General features: G+C 41.6%; 2 protein-coding genes across 2 annotated transcripts; one reads left to right on the top strand and one right to left on the bottom strand.

Moving 5' to 3' along the window:
• lhcgr (luteinizing hormone/choriogonadotropin receptor) lies at window positions 1-11,506 on the top strand. Its single transcript, XM_048269081.1, has 11 exons — window positions 1-583; window positions 731-802; window positions 5,681-5,755; window positions 5,931-6,005; window positions 6,097-6,168; window positions 6,505-6,579; window positions 7,025-7,093; window positions 7,970-8,044; window positions 8,554-8,739; window positions 9,164-9,229; window positions 9,528-11,506. The coding sequence occupies exons 1-11, from the start codon at window positions 420-422 to the stop codon at window positions 10,678-10,680; spliced, it is 2,082 nt and encodes a 693-aa protein (XP_048125038.1). The 5' UTR covers window positions 1-419; the 3' UTR covers window positions 10,681-11,506.
• A 58-nt stretch (window positions 11,507-11,564) lies between these two features.
• Window positions 11,565-21,056, bottom strand: gtf2a1l (general transcription factor IIA, 1-like). The gene is made up of 9 exons (XM_048269083.1): window positions 20,661-21,056; window positions 20,161-20,262; window positions 19,821-19,944; window positions 19,179-19,231; window positions 17,196-17,289; window positions 16,131-16,696; window positions 14,486-14,722; window positions 12,671-12,763; window positions 11,565-12,480 (listed from the first exon to the last, which is right to left on the bottom strand). Exons 1-9 carry the CDS (start codon window positions 20,682-20,684, stop codon window positions 12,373-12,375), a joined length of 1,401 nt encoding a protein of 466 aa, XP_048125040.1. The 5' UTR covers window positions 20,685-21,056; the 3' UTR covers window positions 11,565-12,372.
• Window positions 21,057-21,702: the final 646 nt, after the last annotated feature.

The raw sequence follows: 21,702 nt of genomic DNA, 5'->3' as shown, positions 1-21,702 counted from the left end.
AGCTATTTAAATGTAGCCTATTTGTATCCTTCGTTTTTGCACTTTGTAGACGGTCCCTAGACGTTCGGCTGAAAGCAGAATGCTCACAGGGATGCGTTTTATTTATCCACATATGTACACGGTTCTTTCGGATGAAAACGGTTTGTAGCTTGTTGTCTACCCTACTACGGTTAGATAGAGCTCTCTATTGTGCAATGAAAACATTTCTCCTATGATTTATTGAACCGCAAAACGCGAATCTTGCGAATCTGGCCATTTCTGTCTAACTTTACCGAAGTGAGCGTGCGGCGCTCTGAGCGCTAGTTGCCAATTCTCGTGTAAAGACAGGACGGACACTGAGATCGCAGAACTTGTGCGGCTTAGCTTTGTGCCAATTTGGGTAAGGTTTGTGAAGGAAAAGTTTTGAGGGACTGCTCAGTATGCTTTTGCGCACTGTGTGGTTGCTGGTTTTGCTGGTGAGCGTCCAACACGTGAGGACTATTTGGACATTCGAGTGTCCACTGGTCTGCCAGTGCACTCTGGAGAAATTATGCTGCACGAGAGAAACACAAGAGAAATCGCAAAGACATTCACCATCTGCACTGTAAGTTTTCGTTTTCACAGAATGGATAACTTGTCATACTTTTAATATATTGGCATATCGTTATACCTCCAATTGTTTTATCGCTTCAACTCAGTTTAGTGTGACCAGGGTCTCTTTCTATCTCTTCTTATCTCATCTATTTTCCAGGCGAATTGTACACCTGCCATTGAGGGAAATTCAAAGCAGTTCTTTCAAAGGGTTACTCAATGTATCCAGAATGTAAGTGTAGTCTTTCTGTCTACCGTCCGTTTGTGCAGTTCATTCAACTTGCCTGAACTTTTGCTGTTGAACCTCTGTGCAGCAAACATTTTGACAGCGTTGACGACGCCTATGTTTTGATCAAAGATTCTAAAGCGGAGCAAGATTCTAGAGTGGAGCAAGATAGATTAGTTACGTCATAGGCATGAAGTACATAGACATAATATACATAGACGCCGCATCGACCGCTTGCAGTGGTCCCCAAACTACGGCTTGCCACCTCATTTTGGGTGGCCCCCCAAAACATGTCCGTGGTATATCATCTGGCCCGCACAGGAGTATGACATCGTCAAACTATAACCTCCGTAATTTCCCCCATTCATTCTCTATGGCGAGTCTTGTACACATGTAATACTCTTTTTTTCCACTGGTGGTTGTTTTGGCGCTGTTTCGCGTTTGCCATCGAAAACGGAATGAAATGTAGGCCTACCTGCAAACAATGTAAGAGGCCTATGCTGACTGCATTAGTGCTCAAAGTATTCTAAAGGTTTATCAATTAATTGTTAATAACTAATTAACTTCTATTCAAGTCTTATTTCTGGGTCTTTCTGGGATAATTATTTCTATTTTTTATCCACTCGTTCAAATGTTCATTCAAATTCACAATTCACAAAGTTCTCATAAGGTGAGTGAAAGTGGTCATTTCAGATGTTTTTGTCAGCACTTCATAAACCTCTCATAGTTTGAGAAGTTGAACTTTAAATTATTTGTAGGATATTGCTTGTTCACAACTTGAGCTGTGTAGGCAAAGACACAGAGTTCAGAGTTCACACATTTTGAATAAAATATAGCCTACTTTTGGGACTCCCTGCTAATACTTTTGGGAATGCTTACGTCTTTTTATTAGTATTTTCATTTGTAGTTTCATTTGAGCTACATTTTACACTGATATGGCATGATGGCAATATAAACACAGCTAACAATGGTATTAAATTGCAGTAGCCTATGATTAAATGTAATGGAATATTCAACTAAGGTAGACTGCTGTTGTTCACAGTTCTAAAATATTTATGGTTACTGATATACTCCGAGTCTCTGGCCCTCTCTTAGAGCCAGGCATAGCGAGCTGGCCCTCAGAAGAAAAAGTTTGGGGACCACTGAGCTAGGGTGACCACCCGTCCCGCGTAGCGCATCCGCGCACAGCATTTGAAGCCCAATTCATGCGTCCCGCAAATTGAGACTGTGTCACGCATAATCAAAGCTTGCTCAAAAAAAGTTGGTCGCTCTATATCCTGCAGGCGGTTGCACTAGTTGAATGTGAGTTCCATCTTAGATTAGTTGTAACGTAAACTGGCACTACGTTGAAGTTTACGAGCTACTAAAATGTATCGGGTTACACCACTCTAAATAGTTTCAACGTAACACCAGAGAATCCGTAGACGTTATGACTTAAATTACACACTAACAGAGCTGCCAACTTTTCAAAAAACCTTGGAGTGAGATTTGGTGGGGCCAACCAAAATTTTGCTGCGGAAATTTTTGTTTGGCTCATTCAGCATTATTACCGTACAGTAAAAAAAATTTACATCAGTGGTTCTCAGGTGTAGGGACCAGGCATGGACGGATTATGAACTTTAGGGCCCCTGGGCCCAGATGTATTAAGGGCTCCCCGCTAATTGTATAAGTAAGTATAAGTATATATACTCTTTTGATCCCGTGAGGGAAATTTGGTCTCTGCATTTATCCCAATCCGTGAATTAGTGAAACACACACAGCACACATTGTACACACAGTGAGGTGAAGCACACACTAATCCCGGCGCAGTGAGCTGCCTGCATCAACAGCGGCGCTCGGGGAGCAGTGAGGGGTTAGGTGCCTTGCTCAAGGGCACTTCAGCCGTGCCTACTGGTTGGGGTTCGAACCGGCAACCCTCCGGTTACAGGTTGGAAGTGCTAACCAGTGGGCCACGGCTGCCCTGGTGTGTGTGAGAGAGGACATTTTGCATGTGTGTGTATTTGTGTGTGTGTGTGTGTGTGTGTAAGAGAGAGAGACAGAGAGAGACAGTATCAGTGAAGGTGTGAATTTTATTTTTAAGTGTGTGCATATGTGTTTGTGTGGGTGGGTGGGTGGTTTCATGTGTTTGTGAGAGAGTCAGTGTGCATTGATGTGTGGGTGTGTGGTTGTGAATGTGTTTGTGAGAGAGTCAATGTGCATAAATGTGTGTGTGTGTGTGAGAGAGAGATGGATAGAGAGAGAAAAGAGTGTCCAACGTTGAGGGTGGACAGTGAGCAACATGTAAAACTCATGAGGACAACATAACTAGTGTCAAGCCTTAGAAACTACCTCCAACTACAGGAGGTGCAGCATAGCACTCTCTGAGGGCATATATCCAGACCAGAGATTGGCTACTGCTACAAAATCCATCACTAGATATCCTTGAGTGTGGATGATTATGCACCAGCCACACCAAATCCCATTGCACCAGACTACCTTCTGAAGTTTGTCAGCTGCAACTCTCAGGTGCTGCTGTAAAAAGCAAGGAGTCAAGTGTATTTCTGCTTGTTGGAACTGTCATGGTAACTCTTGCCAGAACATCAACCAGCCAGAAGAAAACAGGAGTGAGGAAATGTTTTCATTATTTTCGCCCAGTCCCTCTGGGCACCCCAAACTTGATGGGCTCTCCAGGTGTTTCCCCGAGGATTTAGCCGTGGATAAATTGGGAGGTGTTACTAGACACCTATAGGAACACATAGTAAAAAAAGCTATTGGTAATACATTTTTTTGCAGATTGGCGGAAAAAAAGTCTTAACTTTCCCTAACTATGTGCAAAGGTTTAAGCTTGTATCTACATTATTTTCTGAGATATGTAGGCTTAAAAAACAGTTGAACTTGTAGGCTTGGTGTGGAGAGGTGGGGTGTTGATTATGCAACGTCTAAACAACGCCAATTCAAAATCCCCTAACATCTACTACACCTTCGTTTTACATAGTATAGCCCGTAGCTAACACTTAGCCTACCATAATCTCTATGTAAAACGGTTAGCTTGCTAGCTAGCTATCTAACAGTGGAACTTCAGTAGCCTACAACATAAGCTTAGCTATCTCACCTAGTTGTAGGAAATATGTAAGTGATGGAATTAGAATGAATCCCATGAACAAACAGATAACTCTTACACCATCCTTATTTTGTGCCTTTTATTCACGTTTGTTCAACGATTTAGTAAGTATAAATCCTTTTCCCTGCCCACTTCGATGAAGTTCCATAGGTTTCCATTATATTCACGTAACGTAATTGCCCTAAAAGGAGGTGGTGGGTGGAAATATTGAAATGTTTCGGCTTGTGACGTCAAAAGCCTTGCCGATTTTGACCAGCTCACCCTGGAGGCTGAAGGCAGGATACATCCAGAAACCCTTATCTCACTCAAAGCATGGGTGTTTTTTTTTTTCAAGTTTGTATGCGTGTGGAAGCACCAGAGACATAGCCTGGCGGGCCATCCTATATCATTGAAATGTATAGTCTGGAATCGAATCATTTACCTCGCTTAATCCAAGGGGCGGGCAGAGAATTGTCTTTCAAACTGCCTAGACATGCAATAGGCCAGCGCTTACGACCATATCCGTATCCGGGTCGGCAAAAGCGGCAAATACATCCTTCTTGAAAGGAATTACTTAAGTGCATTGTGTTGCTCAACTTTCAAAGAAAAGCACAAGTCCAACTCCTCCAAAGTTAACGCCAACGCCGATTCAAACAACCGCTCTTCGTTATAGCCACCTTCCTTGTTGTTCACCGTCACAGGACTGTCGTTATCCTGTTAAGCCCGCCTTAAGACTCTCTAACAAAATAGAGCGCTGTGATTGGATGAAGTCCACGGCGTCAGCCAATAGAAATCCCTATGGTTTGATGCTAGACGTACAGGCTGAGCAAATTAATTTGCCGCCGCTAGGGTGCGTCTAGATTTCTAGGCTGCCAGAGACACACAATAACACATTAAATCCCAGAAAAAGTGATTTTTTCATAATATGGGCACTTTAAACAATTGTAGACACAGGGTTGAGGGCAGGCCCTCTGACTTTTCAAACAGAAATCACTGTGTCCAGCTGTTCCCTCAGCCTTAAGTGGAGTGCTCATCAAAGCTCAAACTCATATCACTCTCTCAAGAGAAAACAAATGCAGTACAACATCTGTGCCCCATGGTGCTCCTCTGACCATGTCACACTGTATGAGGTGTCCACAAAAAGCAACACTAAAATAGTCTTAACAGACAGAGTCCTATTTGTGACGTAAATGCCGACAAAGCTTTTCGAGCAGAAGATTGGCCTCTTCTGTAATTGCTTTTTAGAGGTGCACTAGTTGAGAGCAGCTAATTGGGATAATTACTTCAGAAAGCTGACATGCAGGGAGACCTACCATACACAAGGACGTTTGGAAGTCCAAGATATAATTGAAATGGTGTTCATTGTTTACTGAAAGTAGGTGTGTGCGTGTGTGTGTCAGAGCAAGCTGAATAAGACCACCTACCAACAACTGAAGGGCATGACACAGGTGTCTTCAATGAGATAGTTAAACTTATAGATGTTTAACCCTGTCTATAGAGTAGGATATAATCTACAAATGTATATTTGATTACTATGACTCTAGAATAGCTAAAATACCATACAAAAGTCTTATTTATTATTAATGACAAAGTACATGGCAGCAGAAGGCTGATGTTTCACGTCAGCCCCAAGAATCTGCTTCTTAGTTTGTTCTGTAATCTTTGCTTCACCCTAAAAAGAGTACAATAAAGCAATCAAAATACTACAGTGTAAATGATTATGTATTATTATGGTGATATATGACAAAGTCAGTGACATTTGTATCTTCTTTTTGTATCTAATATTTAATTTGTATCTTCACTAGAGAAATCGCTCAAAGTGACTCGGTCAGAAGGATAAAACACCAGGCATTCCTTTCTTTGAAAACCCTTACAGAAATGTAAGTGTTTCATACTCTTCTACTCTTCCAAAAACGACTATGTAAGTTTAGTTTCAACAGTGTTTCTAGTTGGGAACTTGTTACACAGTTGCTTTAAATGGTCAAAAACAGAACATCACATCTCATACCAATATATGGTCATCTAACATTTAGTTGGTCTGTTTTGTTTTCTCAGTGCAATACTGAACATGAACCATCTTGTGTCAATTGAGAGTGGAGCCTTCACTGATATACCCAAACTACGATATTTGTAAGTATATCTAGGCCTACTTATTCCTTAACATTTGTGCTATGTGACAATGACACCTTTTCTGATTGTTGTACCTCCTATTGTTTTCCAGGAGTATTTGTAATACAGGAATAACACAATTTCCTGATCTTTCCTTCATCTCTACACTGGAGTTAAACTTTCTGTGAGTACCGAATGTCTACAGACTGTTAGTCCACTATGGTAGCCTGGCTAACACCAGAGTGATTCACAATTGAGATTGAGAATTGGACAGGGAGTGCCTTGTTCACTTCCGATTTCTAAGAGAGAAATTCAAATTCAATTTCGCTCAAAGATTCATCTGGGTTCACCCATGCTACCAATAATGTAGGCTACTGCCTATTTATAATTTTTACAATAAATGTGATCAAACTGTTGGTAAGATTGCAGAAACGTTATCCAATCATCCCAATGATCTTTAACATCTTTGGTTTAAAGACACAGTTTGACTGAACTCTGAGAACATGTTTCGTTTTTACAGAGAGCTAGGAGATAATATGAGATTGGAGAGCATCCCATCCAATGCTTTCTCAGGCATATCAGAGTACAATTACATGTAAGTACACTACAAAGCTTTTTTTAAAGAGATAAGATAAAAAAAATATATTCTTGCTTAATATGACGTGTACTTACTATGCAATTATCATTATGGCCTTGTAGATGTTAGTGAATATCAAAACTTAAAAGGAAACTTGTTTTAATTTGATCCCTTCTTTACAATTTTGTTGAGTCAAAATGAAGGTGGTCCAGTATTAACACTGGAGATACAATATAACTGAACAATATCTGGATCACAGTAAACATTTGTTTTCTCCTCTAAGAGGCTCATAATGTTATCATAAGATATATAGAGATGCATCTGTCTGAAAACATCTGTTTCTACAGTCAGTGGTTTAGGCCTACCTTTTCCCTTCTATTACATTATACAGATTAGTATTTCAAACACTGACTATTTATCTACAGTTCCTTTGATTACTTAAGTTTATGTGTCATATTTTCAGTAATCTTGTCAGAAATGGATTCAAGGAAATCAAGTCTTATGCCTTCAATGGAACCAGACTGGAGACGCTGTAAGTACGAGGCAACATCTCCATCTATTCCTGTCAGAACGCTCCAGTTTCTAGACAACTGTCTCTGTCACATTCATATTTGAGTGTCAATCAATGTTTTTACAGTGACTGAGATATGACTTATCTTTGTCACATAGTCAACACAACACAAAATATCAACACAGACAAAGCATTGATTTTCAAATCTGAGTTAAGCAAAATATTTGCTGAAGACTCGCAGACAGAGACAGACATTATCAGTGACCTAAATTGCATGTGAATTACATTGGAAAAGTTATAATGGTTTCTCACTAATAGTTTGGTTTTCAACGTTTTAGTGCATTTCAGTGAAATACCTATGGAGTAAAACTTGTTCCATTCAAACTCAATCTGAATATTTGGTATTTTACTCTCAATACCACAATAAACTAATTTGTAAAGGATAAACAAAAAGACACATATGTGTTATTCCACATCAATTCAGCACGGAAATATTGGATTTGACACCATCAGCTTTTTGTTTCGCAATCCCCCATTTCATATAAATATCATGCAAAATATTGTTGCTAATATGCCTTTTCAATTATTATTTTTATAAATAATTTACTCTCTCAACAAAACCATTTTTTTCCCTAAAAATCTGCACTCCGGTAGTATCATGTGTAGATTTCTAATCACATTGGAATTATGGTCCTACCAACCATTGATGTCCCATTGAAACATTTGGCAAAAGGGATTTTGAATGTGGAACAGTCTATAAGGAAGGTACATGGTGAAGAAATTTAGACCAGAAATGTCAAGGCGGTTTGAACTGATATGGAATGACCCATATATAAACTCTGACATGTCTTGTATACTGTGTGTAATTGTGGCTTGTGTTTTGTGTCTCTTCTTTAGGATTCTGAGAGATAACCGGTATCTTCACAAAATCCATGAAGATGCCTTTGAGGGAGCAAGTGGACCAACAGCTCTGTAAGGAAATAGTGATTTTATGAGAAGCACACAGCATGGATGCAATGAACCTCAAATGTGCTTCTGAATATTCAATGAATATTCAATTAATTTGTGTCCAATTACGCTCAGGGTTACAGGGATCATGAAATTACAGTGAAGTCCCTAACATAGCCTACTGTAGAATCTGTATGAATACGCCTGTTATGAGTTCATAATCAGTATTATAAAAAATATGATACATAAAAGGTGGCAAGGTCATATTCAAGTCTTTGTTAGTGTCATTGGTTCTGTAAAAACAATGATAACCATGGTCGCACAAAGATAGTGCCACAGGCAATGCTGGTAGTTTACATTTATCACTCCACTCTCCATTGTTTCTGCCTTATCCAAATTTCATATTGGCCTAGGTTCTGGCCATCAGCCTACCCACATATAGCTGTGGTTATAATGTACATGGTGTGTGTGTGTGTGTGTGTGTGTGTGTGTGTGTGTGTGTGTGTGTGTGTGTGTGTGTGTGTTTCGTACAGTGACGTGTCCTCCACCGCTCTGAGTTCACTCCCTGCACGTGGTTTGACGCTTGTGAAGAAGCTGACGGCACGTTCCACACCTGCTCTTAAGACCCTGCCCCCACTGGAGAACCTACAGAACCTACAGGAGGCCCAGCTCACCTACTCGAGCCACTGCTGCGCCTTCCACACCTGGCGACGGAACAGGTGAGCCACTGACCACGTACACGGAAGTCCCTAAGGCCACTGACCACTTACACAGGTCTCCTTCAAGTCCCTAAGGCCACTGACCGCTTACACAGGTCTCCAAGTAGGCCCAGATGATCCTAAATACACCAGTAAACAATGGAAAGGGACGAGAGACCATTTTTATGTTGAAATTATTATGCAATTGTTTTACAAATAAACACACAAAAGTGTAAATAAGTCTGTTGTAAATACCTGTTCTATGATTTTTGAAGTGTATCATTTTGGTACAACCTAGTGGCTCATTAGTTTGTCATCTTCTACCAAACATTTCAATTTCACTCATCCTATGAGTCAAGGTGAGAGAAAAAAAACTGGTTTTGCATTAGATTGTTCCACATTTTACTCCGTCTGCTGCTTAATACTTCCCTTTTCCTCCTCACAGAGAAAATCCTCTAAAAGCCTTCTTCAACCTGACAAGGCTCTGTAATGAAGATGCTGGAGCAGACATGTAAGCAATGTATTTAATTGTAGATGGAATTGAAAAAAATAATACCAGGATGGTGGCAGCAAATAATACAAACAATTAACAAGCCCTTACCATAGAAGTGCATGTTACATTTCTTCCATTTTTCTTGCTACTCATGTTGGTGTATGTACTGTATGTACATATATTTGTCTGTGACTTTTGTCAAACAGTAGAACAGTGATTTGTTGTCTCACCATTTCCTTTTTTAGATATACAATAATTCACTTCATGAAATACCCTATAACCTTTTTGTTGACACATCTAATCATGTTCTCCACAGGGAGACTGCCACTGACGGTTTGGTTGATCCCGATGACATCAGCTTCTACTACCCAGACCTGGAGCTGTGTGTCAGCAGCAGTGTTCCCATCACATGTACCCCGGAGCCTGATGCCTTCAATCCCTGCGAGGACCTGCTGGGCTATGGCTTCCTCCGCTCCGTCACCTGGGTGGTCACCATATTTGCTGTGGCGGGCAACCTGGCTGTGTTGTTCATCCTGCTGTCCAGTCACCAGAAGCTGACCGTGTCCCGCTTCCTGATGTGCAACCTGGCCTTTGCTGACCTCTGCATGGGTCTGTACCTGCTCCTCATCGCCGCCATGGATTACCACTCGCGCCAGGAGTACTACAACCACGCCACCGACTGGCAAACGGGTCCTGGCTGCCAAGTGGCCGGCTTCCTCACAGTCTTTGCGAGCGAGCTTTCCGTCTACACGCTCACGATGATCACCCTGGAGCGCTGGCACACCATCACCCACGCCATGGAGATGGACCGGAGGCTCAAGCTGCGGCACGTGGCCCTGATGATCGCCGGCGGCTGGGTGTTCTCCCTCCTGGTGGCCCTCCTGCCCATACTGGGCGTCAGCAGCTACACCAAAGTGAGCATCTGCCTGCCCATGGACATCGAGACCCCGGCCGCTCAGGGCTACGTGGTGATGGTGCTCCTGCTTAACGTGGTGGCCTTCCTGGTGGTGTGCACGTGCTACATTCGCATCTATGTTAGCGTGCGCAACCCAGAGCTGGCGGGCCGCAGCGGGGACACTAAGATCGCCAAGCGAATGGCCGTGTTGATATTCACGAATTTCCTGTGCATGGCGCCCATCTCCTTCTTCGCCATTTCAGCGGCGCTGTGGATGCCCCTCATCACCGTCTCCCACTCCAAGATCCTGCTGGTCCTGTTCTACCCCATCAACTCGCTGTGCAACCCTTTTCTTTACACCATCTTCACGCGGGCGTTCCGGCAGGACATTTGCCAACTGCTCAGCCGCTGTGGCTGCTGTCAAGACAAGGCCTGTTTGTACCAGGCTAAGGGCTTCAGTCCTCACCCAAGTATACCCAAATGCAAGACTCCATCCAAGAAGCACCACTCTCTACAGTTTTATGCATACCACATCAAGATGCAGGGCTGCTTCCTCAGCAAAGGGCCAACATGACTATGAGCCTCTACTGACAAAGCTATGGACATAATCTACTGAAATGAATGTTTTCTACGTTGGTGCTGTCAATACAATGTATATATGTAGCTATCTTTTTCTGTATACTATTTTTGTAATATGGTATTGAAAAAAATGACCAGTGTTCCATACATCTGTAGATTCTTAAATACAAAACATAAGGGGAGCTAGCTTGACTTTCTAAATCTTAGGAAAGTCTAAGTAGTCTAATCATTTTTCTATACACATCTTTTGCACACAGCTAAATTAGCATTTGAGAAACAACATCCAAAGTGTTTTTGGAAGTCTGTCTTCATATGCATGATAAATGGGGCTTCCACAGGCCCGTTAGCACACACTGCCTGGCCTACAGTCAGACATGTCTGGCAAGAGGGAAACCTCCTCCACGGAAGAGCAGCTTTTAACAATCAGCAGTGAGATACTGCAGAACAACCTGACCAACTTAATCTGCCAGGGCCACAGAGAGCTCATGGTCAGCCATGTATAACTCCACAACATCCTCAGAGCCAGAGCCACACACACACACACACACAAATAACTGTTCTGAACTACGCTGTTCATGGTAGGTAAAGGTAAATTGGTACCAATTATGGTGCTTTAAAGGACGTTTTTGTTTAATTGTTTAGTGATGCACAAACGGGCGGACTGAAAGCATAGTAGTATTTAACTATTTGTGCACATTAAGACAAATTGCTGATTCGTCACCAAGTCATGAAGGCAAATCAACACAAAAAAAAAAAACAACAGCAGGTAACCAAATAGGAACTCTGTAAGTCAGGTGACTCAGGTCATCTGCACTGGAGCACAGAATACAAACAACCATGCAGGTATCCACATAAAGGAGCACCCCATCACCTGTCCTGTTTATGGTTGGTTACTACTAATGACCCTTCATGGTAGGCTCCTGCAAGGTGCTACTTAATAATCCCATACGTCATCAGTTTCCCATATGTTGAGCCATGTCCTACTGTAGATTAAAAGATTTTGTTCAATGGGGGTTTTCATTTACATTTTCTTTCAGTTTAGGACTTAATAGTTGGAATTTATTTTCATGCAGGGATGAAGAGTATGGGTTGAGGGAGCAACATCTTGGTAAGGATTCAACGGTTGAGCAGGGTTAAGGAGTGGGAATATGGGATGTTTATGAAAATAGAACTCAAACAACCACATCCACAAGTGTGTGCGCGTTCTGAAAAGCTTAATAATCAGTGTATGACAAAGGTCTTTACCAGAAATCACACACTCATAAACAGACCACAAGGAATTGAGAGCAGCAAATAGTTCATTTAGAAAAACACTCATGAATAAGACCATAAGCACAAAAATAAATGTAAATAAATAAACAAAACATACACAAATAAACATTCTTCTCATCAGTCTCAATCACGCTGGCTCTCTGAATCACATATTGTAGAACTTAGGTGATAGCTTATACAGAGTGAGCTCCCAAAAATAAATAGTTTCTTAACAAAATATAAGTTAAAGTTAATAAATACGTAAATAATGTATTTAGTTAATGTTCATTTAAGGCTGCACCACTTTAACTAGTCATTCATAAATTGGCAAATTTTCTGAATTTCTGCTTATTACAGATACGTATTTTCCTGGTCACGCTTTCAGAGTGTTGATCTACAAAGGCCTCGCTGCTGTTATGATGTCTTCGGTAAACCCTTACCACTCTGCTTCTCCAATGGCACGGGAGAACACATAATCCTTTCCCCCATAACACATGACTCCGTCCCTCAGGTTGAACTTCCAACGGTTCTTGCTGCGATGAATCTGGTCCAGAAATGATAGACTTTGTAAACAGCAGATCATTTATTAATGGTAGACAGACTGTACAATTTGAAACACAAATATAGAATGTGTGTCTGTATTACACTTAAGACACGCATGACTACAGCCACATACAATACATACACCTCACACAACATTTTCCACATTTCAATGCCAGAGCCATGGTACTTACCTTTTCATACTGGCAAACAATGACATTCTCGGTGTCAAAAAGATCTGGGATGTCCTGTTCACTCACGTCGTCTCCTGAGTTCAGGGGGTCCAGCTGTGGTTAGATTGAAGGTTTGGATGATCACATTAGGAGTGCTTGTAGCTGAAGCAGTGTGACAGCTCATTCCTTGTGTGTGAATAACTGCCGTTCTATGTAGGCTTTCCACATGCAACAACAGCATGGGCAGAGAAGCTGACAACAATCATGTTACGATCTTGGAATAACATGTTCTTACCCATTAGCACATACGATAGATAGTTTACTAATACGATAGATAGTTTATACGATTGTTTTGTGTTTGTGATGGACTGTGCCTAGGTTGATGGTGGTTGGCTAAGGTTTTTATGGTTATGGTTCAGTCCACATCAACGGGACGGACCAACCTAGCCGACCTAGACCATGCCTAGGTTGGTTAAGGGTATTTGTTTATTGTGGTAATATAGTGGCAACATGGGGGGTAAGCTAACTGGCTAATTTGTTTTGTGTTTGTGATGGGGCCTAAGCTAACTGGCTAATTTGTTTTGTGTTTGTGATGGGCTGTGGCTAGATGGTTGGTTGGCCAGGGTTTTTATGGTTATGGTTCAGTCCATATCAACGGGACGGACCAACCTAGCCAACCTTAACCATGCCTGGGCTGGTTAAGAGTATTTTGGGTATTGGATATTTCAATGTGGTAATATGATGGCAGCATGGAGGGGAGTGTCTCCAGGACGCTGGTTTCACTGTTAAGCCTTCATGAGGTGTCGAAACTTAACGAAACATTGGTGAATGAGGGTGCCCATTGAACCCCAATGACATGCCGCATACTATATACTGCTGTTGGATGGGCCATTTGTCTTGTGTTTGTGACCATTTGTTGGCGGATTTGTGGGTAGCGTGCTTTTTAAAGTTAAACTTGAGCAGGGGCTTCTGAATGTGTTTTTACCTTGGATTTTGGCACAAGGGATTTTAACATCTAATCCTGTGTATTAATGTAATACGTAATATGCAATTCTGGATCTACATGATATATTTAACACAACACAAACAGCCTTCACATCTAAAACGTCTAACTTCATGTCTGTGTGCAAAACCTGCACCTCATGGTAATTTGCCCTCTAGAATAATGTATGACTGGATTGTTGAGCTAATGCTAAAAGCTACAAAAAGAAATGGATAAGGTTAAAGAATATCCAGGAGAATGTACTGATATCTCTGCATTTAGTTGCAAAAGTAATAACTTTCCATTTCATATATAGAGATATATTAAGTGATTCATCTCAACTAACAGTATATATTGCTTAATGGAAAAAATCAGCATATTGGCCAAATCCATGACACATTCATCAGTAGCATCTTTTGTATCTTTAGCTTATTCATGAAACAGACAAAATACCATCTGAATACGTTGACTTTAGCTAGGATTATATATATTATGTCACGGTTATGAAATCACACTGGCCTGCATGAATGAAGGCTGGGCTGTTCTGATATGCTATGAGGCAAAACATTGTAAAACTATATTAAAAAAAATGACTGAGGATGATGCAAGCCCACAATCAATCAATCAAGTCAGAATACAAAAAACATCTTGCCAAGACCCTATAAGGCAATCATGGAAAATATATGTAAAATATGAAAGTATGCACTTTTGTTCTAATTCTGGCCCTATTAATGCTTTGTGCCAGAGCATACACTCAAACCCTACCTTATGATAATAGTTGTCTGTTACTACCCATTTCCTTTTTCATTTCATTTCAATAGGTCCACTCCCCATACACACTAATTATCTATTACCTCCTCTATAATCTCTTGCTTCTCTATGTCACTGCTCGAGGTGCTGCTGCCGTCATCGCTGCCACCAGCCTCCTCGAGTACATGCAGGGCCTCCGCACTGATCATGCCCAGAAAGTCGTTCTCTCCCACCGGCCCCCCGATGTCCACGTCCTCATCCTCGGAGCTGCCATCACCAGCCCCGTCCAACTGCACTATGTCTTCCAGCCCACTGTAGTTGAAGTCCCTCAAGAGTTCCATCTGAACATCAACACACACCAGGACGGACCACTTAACACAGATGAAGCAGAGACCACTTAAAGGCGCAGTCAGCGATTTCAAACCCATACATTTTTTTTTTGTCACATTCAGCAATCATTAGGGGTACGACGAGATCTGGCAATACAAAAATGTCACTATATTTCTCGTCAAGATAAAACTCTGTCCCGTGGAGAAAGGGGGTGTGACAAGATCTTGCGCCATGAGATCTGGCGATACAAAAATGTCAAGATATTTTTCGTCAAGGTTAAAATCTGTCTTGTGGTGAAGTATCCAGCTGTAGCCAGCATGACTGACGAGTCTGACTAAATTAGCATAGAATATGCCCCAGCCACTTTTACTTTTTTTGTGTAGCAGCCATTTTCCCTAAAGAAAAAGTGGTGTGGCTCTTTTTAAGAGTGTGATATCACTCCCTCTATGTAGTTTTGTTTACTTTTCCTTCAACTCCCATTGAAGTGCCGTGCCGAGCTACTGTAACCCACTGGCCACCAAGTGTGAGACACTTCCACTGGTTTAGTTTCAATGGAGAACCATTTGTGTGAGGGTATTAGGCTGTGTAGATTCAACACAGATCCAGGAACCTTGTACATTTAAGTTAGCTGTGCAAGACTGAAATAAGCGCAGTGGCAGCTCAAGTAGCGGTTTTGCTACAGTGTTTTAGGGAAAACGGTGTAAATGAGTGATATTAGGTTTCCAGCAGGTACCCAAAATGCTGCTACACACAAAAAAAAGTAAAAGTGGCTGGAGCATCTTCCATGCTAGTCAGACTCGTCATATTCTCGTATTGCCAGATCTTGTGGCACGAGATCTTGTCAGATTTTTACTTTGACGAGAAACATTGTGACATTTTTTATAACGCGAGATGTCGTCACCCCCCTAGCAATCATCATTATCTCACGGCCGCTAGCTGCCCATTCCTTGAGGAGAACAAAAAAAAACAAATTGGAAACAAAGTGGAGGCAGCCTGCCCCCGCACAAAACACAAAACCCTGCCTGGAGTTTCTCTAGGAACACTGAAGGTAGGGGTGAGATACCTCTCTGGCATGTTTTGTTTGGTCCTTGGGTAAAATATGTGCGTTGTTTTGGACAAAAGTGTTTGCTAATAAGTTGAAAATATAAACATAAACACAAACAAACACAACTTCCTGTGCAATCGCTGACTGTACCTTCAACAAAGATGAGCACCAAAACAACCAGCTATACCTCCCTTCAGCTTTGTTGTAATGATTTTTTTTTTTTAGCTGCTAGTGAATCACTTATAAGGACTTGTCCTACTAAGTATAACTTCACATGACATGGTATAACCTCTAGCAACTGTTCCGCTTATAGGTCATGACCCGGTCACTGTGTGAAGTCAGTTTAGCATAAAATAAAAAAAAATATCTTTTACCTTAATGGCTTCATCCAGTTGGCTCCCAAGGCTGGAGAACGCTGTGCCGTCTGACACAGGAAGTCCGTCGGGAGCCTCCTCCTTCACCTCTTTCTCAGGTGTGTCCAGGCTGTTGCTGGCCCCCTCCCCCACCTCACAGGCCAACAGCTGGCCCTGCTCCTGTTTGAGAGTCCCCTCGGGGTGAGGGCTAAACTCGATGCCCTCCAGGGTGAAGTCCCCGGGGCTCTCCGGCACTGGTTGGGGACTGACAGGAGGCGGTGGTGGGGCGGACTGAGGAACTGGAGCCTGTTGGATATCATCCACAGGTGCTGGAGGCTCCTGTGGCGGCTGGCTTGCCTGACCATCAGGCTGGGTCCCAGAGGCGGTAGATGATGAGGCTGCTGGAGTGGACTTCGGGTTAGAGGTCTGGGTGGGTGCCTGCTGGATGGTGGGGCGGGCTTGGCTGGGGTCTGGCTGAGGAGGGGGCAGACGAGGGGGGGCTCGCTGCGCGGCGGGCTGAGTGAATACACGGTTGGATCTGGGGGCCTGAGTCACCACCACAGGTACATTTACTTTGTAGAAATGGCCTGGCAGGACACAAACAAAACCATGGCAAAAGGACCAGTCATACAACTGTGAAATCACTATTTAGAGGCAAAATAACAGTTTACTGTAATTTGCAGCCAGGGTAGTCTAGCAACTCTCCATTGGCTTGCGAGCTGGAAAAAACAAACTTCGGTCAGGCCAATCACATTGTGTATAGAATCGGTGGACGGGCTTAACATAATGACGGCAGAGTTGAGACAGTTCCGTGTGAATTCCCTGCTATTTGAAAAGAAAGATGGATGCTGCTGCTGGCATAAACAACACAGTAGAACAGGATCCATTCTGAATTGAAGACCATATGGTTCTGTTATTATTGTTCCTAAAATCAGTGTAAAGGGGTCAGACAGAATGTGAGGGTCCTCACAGACAGGAGGGAGATGTGCACAAAAACTCCTTCGAGTATTTTATGTTTTTCTACAATCAAAGGAGGGGTTGGTTATACATAGAATTTAAATGAAGGTTATCTTATGCACCTCTTACCTGAGGCAGTTTGTAGTGTGACTCCTGCTGGGATGTGTACTGGATACGTAACTCCAGGTGGAAGAGAGAACGTAGTGACAGCACCAGCGCCGCTCTAGGATATATTAGCACACAACAACATGAGGTAAGCAGCACCACAAGTAGCTCTGCTACCATCCATCTCGAGTCCCAAGGCACTGCTAATGACATAGTCACTATAATCTGTAACTGCCATAAGCAGAAACAAATTACAAGCAAGGTCATTAATTGCAAGAATAAGCAAACCAGCTGCATTTGCTGGGACACAAGTATGGAGATTGAGAAAAACAAAGTGGGCATTGATCAATACAAGATTTTGAAGGCAGAACAGATACCACATGTTGTGGTTGTAAATCACACCCTACAAATTATTTGGTGCTTAATCTACCGAATGGTTTGATGTTAAATCTCACTTGGTCAGCCTGGTCTGAAAATTATACAAATATGATTTCCTAACACTACAAGTAGTAGGCTCTTCTGAGATTAAGATTCTTCCAATTATACCCTGAACTATTACAGACAAATGAACCGGACAGTTCTCCTATTACACCCCCACCTACTGGCTGGTCTAAGTCATTGCACTTCCATGAGAAGTCAATGTGTTTTTGAACCTTCAAGCCAGGTTTTACTCTTTGCAGCCCTTACAGGTTTATCTTCCTAGACACTCACCAGCATGAGAAATACAATGGGGACCAGAAGCCACATGCTTGAATCCCTTAGTCATATTGCTGCCAGACATATAATTATGCTCAGGGATCACTTTGACAGCTGACAGGTCACGGGCACACGAGTAAAGCTTCCCACCTAACAGTCTCCATTGTCCAAATCTCAGGTGTGTGACAAAAGGCTTCTGAATTAGTCTTTTTCCCCACTGTGTGTACATGCATGTGTGTATATGTCTGAGGTAAAGTAGAGAAAAATTATCCCTGGTTTTCAAAGACAGAGGATATTCTTGGGCTAAATTTATTTTCCACCTGCTTTCTTGTCTCTTTCTCTCCAGCTTTCTTCAAACCTTATCTAAATTAAATGGTGTTGTTTCCTTTGTATGTTTAATACAGTGTCAGGCTGACCCGTCTTGCTTGTAGTCATAACAGAGGCTCTCCTGGAGCTCGCTCCTGAAGAGGGGGCTGGTAGCATGAGGTCAGAATTCATGCACTGACTAGGTCTGCACCCCTGCACCTCTCTCCCACGTCATCACTCAACACACACACAACAGAATCAGGTAGGTATAGTCAAGAGTGGTGTGCAACCAACAGGTCACTGCTCATAATATCCAATAATATGCAACATAATATCCAATAACTAATTGTATAATCTGAGATTACACCTTGCACTGGCTCAATCAGACATGGGATGAAATTGTGGAAAAATAAAGATAAAGCATTTCAACCCGAGTAACATGGATGTACTGTGATCAAGGGACTCGACATGACTGGCAAAGACATGGTATCCACTGGCAATCCATGTATTAATGGATAACGGCAACACGGACAAAGGTTTATACAACTCTAAAACCAACAATGCTAATATCAAAAGCCCTGCTTATCTATCAAAAGCCATGCTTATCTTATTAGAAACAATCTTGATATACATATGTACATTTCCATCTAACCTACATAACGGCAAACCATACATAGCAGTCTTGAGTAACAGGTGACCACTCTCGTCATTAATCATAGTACATGAAGCATAGTAAAAGAAGGCTACTTCAACCATGTCTTTAACAGTAGACTAGGAAACTGGACCGAAGGCAAGCTGTGCAGCAGTATGATACACCAAGTCAGGCAGCCAGTGCTGATCATTTGCAGGCCCTTTTCTGCTGTATTTGGGTTAATTTTCAGAAAACAAAAGTTTTAGTGAAAATAAAAAATTCCACCAAGAGAACAATAAAGGGCCATCCAGAACAAGAAGCATACTCATACTGTACCTTCTCCCAGAAGATTCATAGGAATTTATGGAACATACCGCCTTAGCTGTGTAGTTCTGCACATTCTGTCCAGGTGGAAGGATGATTGAGGCTGCAAAGATACAGTAGAGAAAAACAATACAAATCATGCCAAAAAAATTTGTCTACACAAGTACAGAGGGGTGAGTGGGTTACTCTGATCAAATGGAAAACGTGCTCACAGAAAGTCTTTCATACAAATCCAGCCTGACACACACTGCAGAATAAACAGGAGTCCACTAAAATGGTCCAAATGTCTTTAATAAGTACATTAATTAAAAAAAAAAAAAAATAAGTACATAAAGTACTAAAGATTGCACTACGCCACTATATTAGGTTTACTACCATCTTGAAATCTTCCCTTGGTTTACTGAACTCTGGATGGTGATTATCTGGTTATTTTGTATTGAATGTAATAATAATAACAATGATAATAATAATAATAATAATAATAATAATAATAATAATAAATGTTTTGTTACACTAAGGTCTCTTATTGCACTGTAGCTTGAATGGTATGCCTCTTTCTGTTACTTTGGATCACAAATCAGCAAATGAATACATGTAAAATGTAAGGTATTGGATTCTCACATTGTTCACTGCAGTCAATGTACAAAAGTCTAAAATTGCATACAAGCTGTGGACAAAGGTGTGTCACAAACCAGACTGTTTTTGAAGGGTTTGAGTGTAGTTGGCAGGAAGCTGAAGAACAAAGTTTGATGGATTTATGGTATCCTTTCGGAAACCCTCGACTGCTTTAGACTGCATGACCTTTGACACCCACAACTACAAAAGAAGAAAAGTGAAGTGGCCTTGTATTTTTTGAGCATGTTGTAAGCCTTATTCCAAAACATAATTGATTTACTGGGCTATTCAATCTGCAGACAGAATGTCTGAATTCGGGGTCTGCCTATTGGCCCCAAGCAATCAATAGGTAGCCTGTCCTTGCTAAAAACATTCAAGTAGGACTATGGCAAATGACAAAATGCATAAATCACCAACCTGACGAAGTTCATTCAGGACACTCTCTTCCACTCCTTCATCCAGAAACGTCTCTCGCACATTTTCGATGACATCGTCGATAACCGAAAGATAAAGTTTGCACTGAAGAATATTGATTGAGCATCATTAACGTAATGCGAAATAAGGGAACAGCTGGGAGGGATTAAATTACTATAGGCCTACAAACAGCTAGATAAAGTTATTTCGCTGAGCACAGCCTTTGACATTTTGGTGAGTGACATTAACGGGAACATAAACAGATAGCTTCTAGGGAAACAAAGAATTTGAGGGGGCACACGTCTATCCCTGTCAATATAGTTTGCTACTGTGTTGTAGGCTGAGACTTTATAAGAAGTCACTTTGAATGTGTTATATTTAACGTTAACATTATGAGCTGATAGGGATCCATGAATTTGAGGTTGTTGCTACTGCTAACTTCTCAAAGGCGAACATGGAATGTAACCTAGCGATACTGTTAACGTTATCCGAAGCTTACTTACCAATGCATTCGCGCTTGAATGCATGACTACTGGAAGTGTCCTCCAACACCTTGGCGATGGTCCAAATGTAACATTAGTAGGTAGTAAGTTTACCTATAATAGTCTACCTAGAGTTGACCCAAATGTTTGATAAATTGCTATCTAGCAAATTTTCGGCTGAAGGCAGCTAGTTAATCTTCAGATTCTGATCTGAGGTGCTAATTCTGACATTCATAACATTAACTTATCGTATTGTCCAACAATATTTTGTACAACTGTAATATGGTTTAAATAAAGGGTCTCACACATTGGTCTTTACTCTGAGGCATTCACCAAGTAAGCTAGGTTTATGGTATCTGCTGCAGCATTAACATCAGGTGTAGAAACCTGGGTTTTCGCAGGTGTGGGTGGTAGCCTAGGCTAGGTCACATCCGCTGAGGCCTAGGCCCACGAGATCCTAACTTAATTGGTAGACATAAAACAAGCTACAGAAAGTTTGTAGTCAGCTGGATTTTGATGAAGATTTTTATTTGAAGACTTCCCTGTGACAGCAAAACGTCCTGTAAGCACATTTCCCATTTGATGAGAATATTGCACTCACTTTACAAATTACTCTAAAAGTTTTCTGCATTTACTGCATAGCCCATACAGGGAACATTGCTAGTCAGATATGACTTACTCCCAGTTTTGGTCTTTCTTTTTTGCCTTAGGCCTACATATTTTGCTGTATGACTGCTCTCCTCGTGAATTGTAATACAAAAATAAATCAATTCAATTAGTCTTTAAGGATATAACTTTATCTGTAAACGGCTGCTTCAGGTTGAGAAACCATTTCAATGAAAAGGAGCCTTCATGAATTATAGGAGCATAGGCTACCCCAAACTAAAGCTTCTCTAATAACAATTGTGATTTCACAAATCTTTTTATACAAGCAGATCTCTTAAAGCCCAGAAACGTGATAGAGTTATTAGTGGGCCAATGCTCATTTAATGTAGGAGAAATCTCTTTGTTTGGTGATGTCAGTGCTTCATCAAATTTCATTTAGGTCTGCTATGTGTTGCTT

Source organism: Alosa alosa, chromosome 18 (genome assembly GCF_017589495.1).
Source record: "Alosa alosa isolate M-15738 ecotype Scorff River chromosome 18, AALO_Geno_1.1, whole genome shotgun sequence".
NCBI lineage: Eukaryota > Metazoa > Chordata > Actinopteri > Clupeiformes > Clupeidae > Alosa > Alosa alosa.
The sequence above is the reverse complement of the archived record's forward strand: the minus strand, read 5'-3'. Positions and strand labels throughout refer to the sequence as shown.